Below are 13,406 nucleotides of genomic sequence, written 5' to 3'. Positions count from 1 at the left end.
TCATAATGCTAGATTTGGTTTATCGAAGACGCCATCAAAGCAACACAGTACAGAAAGAAAGTACAGCAGAAACAGTAAGATATGTCAGACCACTGTATAGCTTTAAACGTTACAGTCACGGTTAAAAAATAAAGAAGTTTGTCCATTTCACATAGGCTATTTCCGCAATTCAAATCAATGCCACTTGTCAACCCAAAAGTGGTTGTTGTGTTAGCTCAACGTCACGGTTTTCATTGTCATTGGCAGCTACTTCCCACACGGAGTGGAATGCACATGCACAAGGGATTCACAGTGTGCACTGTTTGGAAGAGAAGAGCCAGTGTATGTGCACATGCATGTAATCACACAATCTGCAATAGTAGAACAGCTGGTTCCCGGACATTTTGAAAAGGATTTTTGTGAGAGGAATTTTCATCACAGCCGAACAGAATATCTGCTCTAAGCACGTTTCCTGTCCTGATTGATCGAAAAATGTGTTATTTCTAATGAAACAGTGGAACTTGTATTAATAATAATAATAATGATAATAATGATACCCTCAGCAACCACAGTTATCGCTATTATTATTTCATGTATATTGTATCCTATTATTTCAGGTATATTCTGTATGTGTGCTGTGTGTCTGATATTTTGCACTGGAATTTCCCATTTTTTGGGATCAATAAAAATCTATCTATCTATATATCTATCTATCTATCAAGCACAACTGTAATCTTATGATAACTTTAAATACATGTTTTTTAAACTAAAACACAAATTATTATTCCAAGCAGAGTATTGTTATTATAATATGATCAATTGCCCTTGTTAAAAAAATCTTAAAATTACATCTACTCCTTCTCTCTCACTGAAAAATCTAGAATCCTATAAATATGCAAATAATTCTCATTTCAAAAGTTTAACTCCTAGACGCAAGGTGTCTCCTACTTCACTAAAAGGGATTTCTCGGTGAATGTGCATTGGAGGTCACACTTGAGTAAGTTGCATATAGGACGATGATTGGCTCCAAACTACTTGTGATGTCACAAAAATAATTTCTTATTCAACTGAGATTTAAGGTGAGCTCCGAGAATTTTCCCTTTATGAAAACAGTCCTCTACAGTCAAACTCTTCACATACATCATACTGCACAGTGAAGCTCAAACGTCCAAGTCAAGTAACAATAAGCAAACACATGTATGACTAGAGGAGCACTTTAAGTTCAGTGTTAATCCATTTTTTTAACTGCCTCAAATTTGCTGCAGGAGAATTTGTTTGCGTCACAGCACACACTTATGTACTGAATAGTCCTGTAATGATGATTTTGGCATACATTCATTCATCGTAACATTTGATACCCTTATATTTAAAGTGTTGGTTCATCCAAATTACTAATATTAAAAACGTACTATTATTAAAAACATATTCTTTCACTCAGCTCTTGTTTCGGCTGTATTTGCCCAGGGTTTAAGATACCTGTTTGTCAATGATGCTTGCAACATTAAAATGACAAATAAAAGTCAGATCAGTAGCCATCAATCAATTGAAATCAGTAGCAGTGTGTGTTTTCAGTAACTCTGTGATCCCTCTGTTATTTCTCTGTGAACAGCTTTTATCAGTTTAGAGTTCAGTAGTTCAAAATTGGTTACAAGGCAACAAGGACAGTGATTCTGTAATGACATGCTGCTGCTGCTGCTGCTGCTGAATTTATTTTTAGGCATGTTGTCATTTCTATGAGGGCCAAAGACAAAATGATATTTACTTTCATTGTATTGGAGTGAGAGCAGACATCTCAGCAACCAGTATTTCAAAACCTGGACGGATAAAAGCTCCACATGACTAGATGCTATTAGTTGTATGGGGAAAATGTGTTTTTCTGTACTTTGGGTGACCTGATCCTTTAATGTGGCTACAATTAAACTGGTTTTGGTTTAATTGAGAGACTGACCATCTGACAGTCTTCCTGAAGCTCTGCACATTCGGCATAAAGACCTTAAACAAACTTAAGATCACATGAAATTGTGTGTGTGAGAGTGTGTGCACTGGTCAATCGGTCTGTGTGTGTTGAGTGGGAAGAGAGAAGGAAAGTTATTGTATCTGTCAAATGATGAGTTGCCTGTGATTTGAAGAAGAAATTTGAGCTGCCTTGACTATTCTACTAGAAGTAAGTCAGCCTTAAGATTTCTCAGCTCCATGTCTTTGCTGCTGGTAGTGACAGAGAACTAAAGGACTCTTTTCAGTGGAAACAACAACACAATGACTCCAAATGTTCTCTATTTTTAATCATTTCTGCCAGAATCTTAATTTAGCATTTTAGCATTCGTGTAAGCATGGCATATTAACATTTTGTCACAGTCGGGTGAAAACCTGTGTTAAAAAAGTTGTTATTCAGGAAATGAAAAAAAGGTAATAAATTTGACAAAAGAATATTTAGCTATTTAACTTAGACAAAGTCAGACAAAATCGCCTCATCACTGTTAAAATATGTGTAAAACCCACAGAAAGACGCAGAGGTGACTAATAGCATTGATTTATGAAAAATAAATAAAAAGAGGAACTATGGAGATACGAGGATCAGCCTATTAGAAGTAAGGGTGTTCATGTGAAGTGCCAGTATAGTACCGCTGAGTACTGGCCCATTTCAGGCACTGGTCAAATCCATGTCTTAAATGGATTTAGTCTCAGGAACCATACAGATGTTTATCACACCGTGTACGGGAGATGTGTCTGGCTCCATTGGGTGTAATGTGTCAGTCATCAGTGCTCCCAGTGTCAAGGAGAAGATCCCAGTGTCAATGGCCACGCACAGTATGAAGGTTTTCTGCCTCATGAGCCATTCTCAACCAGGCTCCGGGTCTGGCCATGGCTCTCATTGTGAAAAGGCCATGGTTCAATTCAAGTGTGTATTGCTGTGTAGCACTGTGACACGCTGACTCTTCAGCAGCTTGACCCAAAAGAACGGCAATCCTGTTGGCTGCCATTGCAGAGAGTCACTCTAAGACTTTATGGAATGGAGACATTTCTAATACACTGGTATCCACACACACACACACACACACACACACACACAGATGCCTGGGGGTTTATAGCTGCAATACTAACTTTGTTTAACCTCATTTTGATCACATCAGAAGCTGCTGAATAGAGGCTAAATGATTTCACACCACAACAGTCAGTGGGAGAGAAAAAGAAAAGATAAAGGTACTTCCTCTGATTTCTGCATCTCATTTGAATTCACAAATGAGAATTTCCATATTCATTTCTTTTTCTTTTTTTCTTTTGTCTCCAGTCTCATTCAACCATTTAAACCAGCTAAATGTGGTATTAATACTGAGATTACAAACAGTATCTAAGATACCAGCTGTCAGTTGTTGTTTTTTTTTTACCATCAACTATATTTGTTGAATAATTCGACAAGAGATTTTCTTCAGAACCTCACTTCCGCAAGACTCCTCTGAACACTTTCAGTTGAACTGATTCTGAAACATTTCCTTTTCAGCTCTACAGTGTTCAGCCTTTACAGTGAATGCAGTGAATAGCATATTTAGTAGCAAAAAATCTCAAGTGAAATATCCGCTGTCTTTATCATGTCTTATATTTTGTTTGGTCAGTCAAGGCAAGCGGCTGAAAAGGATTCCTGTGATCAAGGATACCCACATCAGGCTTTAGAAGAGACTAAATCGTAGCCTGGAAACAAGTCGGCCTCGGTGTGGTGGTTGAAGTCTGGTTTTGGATCAAATTCTAGGCTGGGAGTCAAACTCTCTCAATCAAACTCTTTTTTCCCCAATGTTCCCACTAATGAACGGCACTAATTGATTGAAAACGCTGGTGGGAGGGGATGAGTGAGCAGGGTGTTATAGTGTGAGAGAGTGAAAGGGGGTTTGAACACAAACAGAGCCTGGACTCAGTCCAGACTGATGTGGGGGCCCACGGCACAGAGCCCTGAGTATGGGATATAATACAGGGTACAGTGAACACAGGGGAGCAGACACATAAAGGGACAGACAGCTCCGAGCCTCTGTAGCCGGCCGCTGCCCTGCTGAGAGTCAAAACACTTTGGAGTTAATTACAATCATTCCTGTGGGTTGAATCGTGGTGTGCATTTGTGGTCCATCATAATGAGAATACATGTTTAGTACACATCCTGGGGAAAGATTGGATGTGCATCACACTGGCCCTTTCTTCTTCTTTTTTTTCCTAAACTGACAATATGCAAAGGAATAAATCTGAGCCACCAAGAAAATAAATGCATCACTTTACATTCAACTGCAAAGAACTTTGTCTTTTTTTAGAGAATTTCTTCCCACCAAGCAAACACCGAAATGGGAAGATTGAGTTCCCTGTGGTAAAATCTTATTTGATCGCATTTATCTGCAACCTCATTCCTTCAAACACTATCCATGCAAAAAGGAGGCAGCAGCTTTTATTTTACCACCTTAAAACTTGGTGCCTTAATAATTCAGAAATCATCCAGATCAGGGACTTTATGGTCAACATGGGACAGGGTGACTGTTACTCAAGTTCTGGATTTAACTACAACATTTTGCTAATCATTAGCTAACTCATTCTTTTAACAGTAGCTACCATTCTGTTTACCAGTAACTAATCATTAGTGCTTGAATCAGTCAATCAGTAACTACTCATTAACTAACCATTCATTCCTCATTAGTTCCTCATTAGTTCCTCAGTAACTACCTACATGTTTGTTTACCTTATTGTAAAGTGTTACCCAATTTGCTAATATTTAAGCTTTTTTTAACATTTTATTGCATGATGTTTAAACTTTTAACATTTTTTACATTGCAGTATTGTTACTTTTGTTTAGCCTATAAAAGCATCTGAATACTTTCTTCTCTGGGTAAAAATATTACTATTATTATTATTATTAGTAGTAGTAGTAGTAGTAGTAGTAGTAGTAGTAGTAGTAGTAGTAGTATTGGAAGAAGAAAAATAACAATATTTAAATATGTGTAAAACCCACAGAAAGACGCAGAGGTGACTAATAGCATTGATTTATGAAAAATAAATAAAAAGAGGAACTATGGAGATACGAGGATCAGCCTATTAGAAGTAAGGGTGTTCATGTGAAGTGCCAGTATAGTACCGCTGAGTACTGGCCCATTTCAGGCACTGGTTTAATGACAGACTTGAAACAATGTGAACTCATTCTTTAAAGCTGTTTTATTTAAATCCATGTCTTAAATGGATTTAGTCTCAGGAACCATACAGATGTTTATCACACCGTGTACGGGAGATGTGTCTGGCTCCATTGGGTGTAATGTGTCAGTCATCAGTGCTCCCAGTGTCAAGGAGAAGATCCCAGTGTCAATGGCCACGCACAGTATGAAGGTTTTCTGCCTCATGAGCCATTCTCAACCAGGCTCCGGGTCTGGCCATGGCTCTCATTGTGAAAAGGCCATGGTTCAATTCAAGTGTGTATTGCTGTGTAGCACTGTGACACGCTGACTCTTCAGCAGCTTGACCCAAAAGAACGGCAATCCTGTTAACAGAGTACTTTTACATTGCGGTATTGTTAGTTTTGTTTATCCTATACAAGCATCTGAATACTTTCTTCTCTGGGTAAAAATATTATTATTGCTATTAGTAGTAGTAGTAGTAGTAGTAGTAGTAGTTAGTAGTAGTAGTAGTAGTAGTATTGGAAGAAGAAAAAGAACAACAACAACAACAACAAATAGAAAAAAAGACGAACAAGAAACAGGAGATGAAGAAGAAGAAAAAGAAAAAGAATAGTAAGTGCATTAAGAAACGTTTTCCTTGATTGCAACAGACGGAATTGAAAAAGAACAAGAAAATGAAGATGAAGAAGAAAAAGAAAAAGAAAAACAACAACAACAACCAGAAGAAGAGACAGTGTTTCTAGCGTTGCTGTGCATTAATGAGAGCAGCAGGCCCGACGGAGTGCAGCTACTAGTCCGCTCCATCTGCACAATGAGCGTCTCGCGTTGTGTTCGAGTGCAGTCTGTGTCACACCAAACTTCATGAATATTAGAGCAGGACATCGTGGAGTAGTCCACGGGCAGCGCTGATCACCCGGGGATTTTGAACATGTCACGGAGACAAAAAGAGAAATCCTTAAACAACTTTTTCTTGATATTTAAATTAAATTTATTCAAAAACCAACGACGTAATGGACACAGGAGTAAACATTGTGCTCATAGACAATATCACTTATAAACAAACGTATACAACACTTCTCCACTGAAATGTGAAACATCATACTTTACACTTCTTTACATAGGCTATAACTGCAATCAATACAATTTTCTTTCTCTAGAAATAGTTCCTTAAATAAACTGGGCTCTGCTGCTACTGGCTGCTTTTCTAACAACAGCGGGCCTCGGCAAGAAAGTGCAAATGTAAGTACAGCGTGTTACTCAGTGAGGCGCAGGGAATCCGAGCTCTTTAATGGAGTAATGACAATAAGTTGGATTGTAATAAATCATTATGCATCTGTTTTGTTGAAATTAAATGCCCATTGTTGTTTTTAAAGTGCAACTGATAGTTAAGAAGGGAACGTGAGAATGAGGCATTTTTTTTCACAATAAAAATTAAACAAAATAGAAAAGAATCATATTATTTTGCAGGTCATAATTTCCCAGAATGCGTCCATATCCAGTGTGATGGAATGTAGTGCATGCTCTTTTTTTATTTTTATATTTTTTTATTATGCCTTTAGGTAAATAAACCCATAGATCCTTTCTCAGCGGGAGACATTACAAAAGACAGCCGTTACCTTTTTTTACACTGCAAAAAAATATATCTAACTTAAGTCATTTAGTCTCATATTCAGCCCTAACTGTTTATTTTCTTAAAGCGACTGAAACTGTCTGGAAGTGATGTTGGATCATTGCTATTGTTTTGTGTGCAGATGCTGTGGTGGTTCTGTAGAATTGTCAGTGTTTTGAGACGCAGTAGATAAAGGAAGATTTGCCATTTCCAAAAAAAAAAAAGAAATGCCATGTAAATGCCAAAAGGTGCCATGTAGTTCAGACGCCATTGGGTCAATGTCTAAAATGTAAAGATTCAAGCTTCAGTAGAAGACTAAATGAAAATGATGTTTTCTTGTGTACATAAATTAAAGTCAACGAGCAGTCTCTCTCTTGGGCATGAAAACTTCTCAGTCATTATTTTTGCTCGACTCTTGGTCGCTCTGGTCGTCGGTGAAGCACACGTCCACATCACTGTCATTGTCGCTCTTTTGCTCTGCGTCCTCGAACACGCCGCCCGGTTTGTCCTCCAATTTCTTGACGGTCTGCCCTGGGTGTCTGGACTTGACGTGCCTCTCAAGGTCCCGCCTCCGCACCAGCACCTTGCCACAAAAGTCGCACCTGTAGGGCGTGTTTCCCTCCGCGTGGAGCCGGATGTGTTTGTTCAGGTTGCTGGGGTCTCCAAACGGCCTGAAGCACACTTTGCACTTGAGCGGCTTGTAACCTGTGTGAGTCCTCATGTGGATTTTCAGGCCGTATTTCCTTGAGTACAGCTTGCCGCAATATAGACACAGGTGTCCCTTTTTCGGTTTGCCAGACCCGGTATTGCTGGCGCTCCCGGTGGGCATCGAGTCTAGCCTCGTCCGGTTCTTCTCCGCGGCGATTTCAGACAGCTGTTGCGTGTGCATGGCGATCTCCCGGTCGATGTTGGTGATGGCGCCCAGGTCATGGTTCAGTGAGGGCGCGCCAAAGTAGGACATGGACTCCGGGTATTTGAGGAGGTTGCTGAAGTGGAATTTTAGCGGATAGTAAGGCGAGCTGTACAGGAGCTCCCCGTTGTAGAGAGTGAGGGGCATGAGTGGGATGTTACAGTCTCCACCATATGTTTTGACGCCGTCGAAGTGAGGGAGAGAGAACCTCTCAAATTGGAGTCCAGGAGGCATCTGGGGGTAACGGGACGGGGACAGGCTGGAGTGCATCCGACTCTCTACGTGCTTAAAAGCTGAGTTCTCCTCTATGTGAGGCAGCAGCGGGAAGCCTCGGATAGCGTTTGTGCATGGCACCATTGGAGATGCGGAGTCCATAATTGCAGGTGTGCACTTGGGAGGGGGGTTCCCTGCTCCATTTAGAGTCTCGCCTACATTACGCATAGGTTTCATGTTTCCGATGAGTTTGCTGAATCCCAGGCCGCTCAGCTTCCCATTTGCGTCCTCTCTGGAGGCGTCCGCGCCCGGGACTTTGGAGACGCCGGTCGGTTTGAAGGCAGAGCGCACACCCGGGTGGAAGCCCATGCTGCTCAGCACTGAGGATGTGGCGCCGAGGCCGAGGATGTGTCCTTGGTTTCTGGCAGAGGTAACGCTCATGTCGAGGGCCCTGTCCTGCTCCTCTGAGCTGCTTTTCTTTGACAGTCCCACTTTGTGTAAAAACGGCGAGGAGGACAGTCCCCGCCTGCCAGAGTCTGACATGGAGGATATACTGTGGCCGCTCCTCGGAGAGGTGGAAGTGTTGGGGATGTCTCCAGACTTTGGTGACCTGCTGAAGGTCTCCGTGCCTCTGGCTTGCTCACTGTTCACAAACCCCCGCCCATTGCTCAGGGCGCAGTGGAAGTGGACGTGGGCCTTGAGTGTATTCGGGTATTTGAATATTCTCCAGCAGTACCAGCAGATGTAACGCTCCTCACCTGTAGAGACAACAGCAAACATGGCATTAATTATCAGATGGATGCGGATCATTAAGTCCCCTAACACAGCGTGAAGCCAGATGTAATACTAATGACATGGCAATTTACAATATATTCCCGTGCGTAATATGCCAGGTCTGTGCATAAAATGAAAATAACAGGTTTGGCAACCTGTAGAAAAAATACCTGTGAGCGCCTACACAGACAAGTGATCCCCCCTCTTCCCCCAATACCACCACAACCATACACAACACGCGCACACAAATTGATGGGTGTGATGCAATAAAAAACGCATACATTTGACATCAAAATCAAGAGATTGCCATATTTAAACATTGTAATATTGTATCAATGTTACTTTGAAACTCACTGCACATCACCTTCAATTTAAATGTAAGGATAATGGGTGTGATCCGGTTTCTACGATCTGGTGCCAAATGGTAATAGACACAGAAGGCCATTTTAATGACCCCCAGTCGAGCACTCAGAGGTTAATATAGATGTAATGATTTTGTAATCCTCATACGGGTCATTGTTTATGATCGCCATCAAAAGAGCAAACGCCCTGCCCAATCTGGCGCTCAGAAACCGATGCATTGAATGCGGGACTTTCCCTCTATGTGCGCTTTCCCGTGGAAGTGACAGCAGCTGTTGCTTGAAATCGCAAGTCTCCAGAAACAATGGCGGCGGCCCATCTGTTGACGCCTAATAATGGGAGAGAGCGTATGTCCAGGAGCGCACACGGTGTTGGGCCGGAGAATCAGGGCAATATACACCCCATATAAAAGTTAGCATTCATTAAGCCACAATACCTTGACGCACCCACCTAATTTACCGTGAAGCACTTGTTTTTGAATTTATTTGCTTTTGAATACATGAATATTAATGACGCTCTGACATTTGTTAACCTCTGTCTCGCAACTGAATCACCAGCCTCTTCTTTTTCCATGGTCGCCGAGACACGTTAATTTATGCTTTTAATTGCTTTTTATTATTAATTCGCTTCAAGCACCGTAATTACTTTATCACAATTATCTTTTGACTTGACGCAAATTTGATATAATTCGAAGCTTCGTCGTTTTGCTTTCACATTTATTCAATCAGTTAAGAGGCCCTTACAGGTCCAAATAAAATGTATTAAGCATGTGAATTGAATTCCCTGCAAAGTGTCTGCTGTAAATAATCTTTTTTCCCCAACGGATTAGTTCCTGCTGAGATGGTGTTTTGCCCAGATTAGGAATTAATCCACAAGCCCACTACTAGCCCAAACAAGCCGATTAAAAGTCCAAACAGGCTGATGACAAAACTGATCCAAACAAGAAACATCAGATATTCTGAAAGGAAATATTATCTGTGGTAATTAAAGCTAAGATTGGGATCTAGTGCCTCATTAATTGTGCTGTGTATTTCATGTCCTGTGATGCCTAATATTCTTGAAATCGGATTTATTTCTGCTAGTCAATATTGAATTGTTAGTGGCCCACATCAAATTAATAAAGGCTACACTTTCATTCGGGGAAATATCGATTCAATCATTGCTGCTGTAGGCCTGAAGTAAAACTTCCATCCTATTATTTAACCGAATTTCACTTCTTCTTTTTTTTTAAAGAAGTGATAGTTGAATTTGTTTTCATTTATTGAAACGTGTGGTATTTTTCGGGATAAATAAGTTAATAAATGACAAAAATAAATAAATATCCAGGCTGCCTGAGGAAAAAAAACAACATCCAATTGATTTCCATCTCTGAGCGATAAAGGAGGGACATGATGGGTATTGGAAGCCATTTAAGTGTGCCGAGATGGAGCCCTCAGCATGTCGATGTTGTGCCAGTGTCAAGATGAGCGCAGGCCCACACTTTATTGCATGTCACCAGAATTAAAAGTAAACATATTATGTATATGCAATAAAAACATCTAAAAAACAAGGTGGTATTTGGAATTATTATTATTATTATTATTATTATTATTATTAGCATGAATAGGCTACATCTCATAGATCTCATAAAATCCTCAGTGCTCCATATCTGTTCACAGCCAGACATAACCTTATAATTCAGAGCTCGTGTAGTCATATTTTTTTTTCTATAATTCCCATCTTTTTATTTCCAGACAATGGGCCCACTGGATCAACACTAGCGGTCGGATTTACCTTTCTCGTCGTGTGTGGGAGTGGCCGTGGTGGGGATGTCGTACCACTGAGCCAGAGCGTTGGAGTACCAGACACTGAGCTCCTCTCCTGAAGGGATTTCTCTCAGCACGCGGTAGAAAATCTTCAAACAGAAGAAGGGAAGAGGAAGCAGAGAGACTGAAGTCAAGTGTCCAACTGGGAGAAGAAATCTGACACTGCGGCTAAAAGTGAGATGTGATGAAAATTCACCTGTCCGCCAGGTAAGTCCGACACAGCCTCCAGGTTTTGTTCCTGACTGTTTCTGGCTGATCGGATGAATCCGATCCAGTCTGGCACGGGACAGGCCGACTCATCCACGAACTCTCCCCGTACCAAGCGGATCTAAGACAGCAAACAAACAAAGCAAATAGTGAGCATGAGTTTGACTATACAGTATGATAATGATGGGGAATATGAACACCAAGGCCCCCTCGCAGACAAACAAAGAGATTGAAATTAAAAGGAATACAGCAGACTGCAGCTGTTAAAAACTCATTTGGCCTCTTTTTTTTTCAAAAGCGCCACTTTTGCCGTTTTCTTTCCAAACCTTTTTTATTAACCCCCCTGGTTGTTTCTTTTTTTATTATTCATTTCATTCGTTTATTCGTATTTAATTAAACTATTTTTCTCACCAATAGAGTGAGAAAAATGTGTGCTATTCTACCTGGAGGTGCAGCGGCCACGCATGACCAAAGCGCGCTTAATGCGTCTTTATCCGCTCTGCTGAGAATTCACTAAAGAAAATGGCACTCGGGCCTAATTGAGTTGATATGGGAAACGAATTTGAGGAGTGTCAAAGCGTTTCTAAACTGTTCAAGGACATTAAAGATCGAAGCGTGACATTTGACACAGAGATTGCACCTGATGATCGCCGGCAGCCCGGGGCCAAGCATTTAGACGCATCAATCACAACCGCTGACAGCGGCAACAATAACGGGCTGCGGAGGTAGATAACTGTTTCAGTCTTTACTCCTCTGGATTTCATCACTGCTGTTTATCACACCAATCCCCTTCCAATAACATGGATGCAGTTCGTTTCATTTGATCTTGTATCAGTGTTATTATTCAAATGATTTCCCGTAGCCCCGGGCTGCGGCCCCGGCCTCTGTGGCATCTTTCTGTGGCCGGATTACATTAAAATTAAACGGCTCATCGGGAGAACAGGCCAGCCATGCGGGGAAATGTGAGGCGGCTCAGGGCATGAAATCCCACACAGCAGAGCCGGGTCGCCCATTAGGCCGGTTAAGTAGAAGCACAGACTGACAAGTCGGCCGACTAATGGAGCTCAATTATTTCCAACTTGACAGGCCAAACCAATTAATAACCGATGGCCCGATGGAGTTTGACAGTGCAGCTTTAAAATCCAAATCAGTCCGTTCGTTTTTAATATGTAGCTACAAGCCTATATTGAGTGTTTAGATTTATTATGGGGTTATTTCTCGAAGTCGGTTGCGTAAATTATGCTCACAAAACAAAACAAAAACAAAGTAAAGTATAATTGTTTGAAAAAAGTTTTTGATGCCATTTTGGAATGACTACATTGGTAAAAAAAAAAAAAAAATATATATATATATATATATATATATATATATATATATATATATATATATATATATATATATATATATATATAGCAATGCAACTTTTAATTAAATATTTCAAAATTAGACGCATTTCTTGGGCTGCTGGCCTGGTCAAAAACATGAAATGAAAACTTAAAGATAAACATATTTTGAAAAATGTTTTCTTACCTTCTTCTTGGGTCCAACTTCCTTACGGTCCGACGCGTATTTCCCAAGTTTGAAAATGCCCGGTACCGGTCCTATCCGGAGCCCGGCCGGGATGCTGCAGTCCGCAAACACACTGACGGTGGTCGACGCCCGGGTGGCTTGCATGGCGTGGGCTGAGATCAGAACCATGAAGGCTGATGGAGACCGAGTGGGAGAGTGCAGGGAAGGAGGAAGAGTAGGAGGAAGAGAGGATGAGGACCGGCTGATATCCGCCCTCAAAGTGACGCGGTGGCGTTATGCTCTCCGGCTTTTCTAGTGACGGTGCACACCCTCCACCCCTCCCCGACCTCTCCAGCTCAGGATGCAAGTGAGTGCGGGGGCGGGCAAAGAGGTGATGCTGCTATAATGTAGTTTAAAGTATAAGGTATTTAAGGGAGGGGAGCGGTCCTGAGTTTGCAGCAGAAACGAGTGCCGACATGATTAGAGACTTTCCCTCACCCCGCCGCATAATGAATTGCTCCAAACTGGTCAAGAGACACAAAGGGCCAGGCGACCTTCCCATCCCCAAAATCCAATTTGTCAAGGCCAGAGAAAAGAGGGAGCAGAATCAAAGGTCCAGAGCGACCATTAATCCTCAGCATGTGGCTTTGTCCTCCAGACAGTTCCGATATTTTAACTGACAAATCCACTGTATAATTTGTCCATAAATCCTCACCCTTTTCCATTCTTTCCTTTCAAGCCAGTTTTTGGAAATCAGCGGCTACTTTAAATCTACTTGGCTGGCATTCTTTGGGTTTTATATACTTCAAAGCGCTTTATTCTCCCTCCTCCTTTGTGTCCTTAGTTTAACAAAAGAGCAGGAAAGTTTAGAGGACTTGTTAACTTCTATTGACTCTCGGCGT

General features: G+C 41.2%; 1 protein-coding gene across 1 annotated transcript; it reads right to left on the bottom strand.

The window, feature by feature from the left end:
• Positions 1 to 6,081: 6,081 nt before the first annotated feature.
• prdm13 (PR domain containing 13) lies at positions 6,082 to 12,823 on the bottom strand. The gene is made up of 4 exons (XM_039804674.1): positions 12,526 to 12,823; positions 10,985 to 11,116; positions 10,757 to 10,877; positions 6,082 to 8,607 (listed from the first exon to the last, which is right to left on the bottom strand). The coding sequence occupies exons 1-4, from the start codon at positions 12,691 to 12,693 to the stop codon at positions 7,118 to 7,120; spliced, it is 1,911 nt and encodes a 636-aa protein (XP_039660608.1). The 5' UTR covers positions 12,694 to 12,823; the 3' UTR covers positions 6,082 to 7,117.
• Between the last annotated feature and the right edge of the window lie 583 nt (positions 12,824 to 13,406).

Source organism: Perca fluviatilis, chromosome 7 (assembly GCF_010015445.1).
Source record: "Perca fluviatilis chromosome 7, GENO_Pfluv_1.0, whole genome shotgun sequence".
Lineage (NCBI taxonomy): Eukaryota > Metazoa > Chordata > Actinopteri > Perciformes > Percidae > Perca > Perca fluviatilis.
This window is presented reverse-complemented; position numbering and strand designations above follow the sequence as displayed.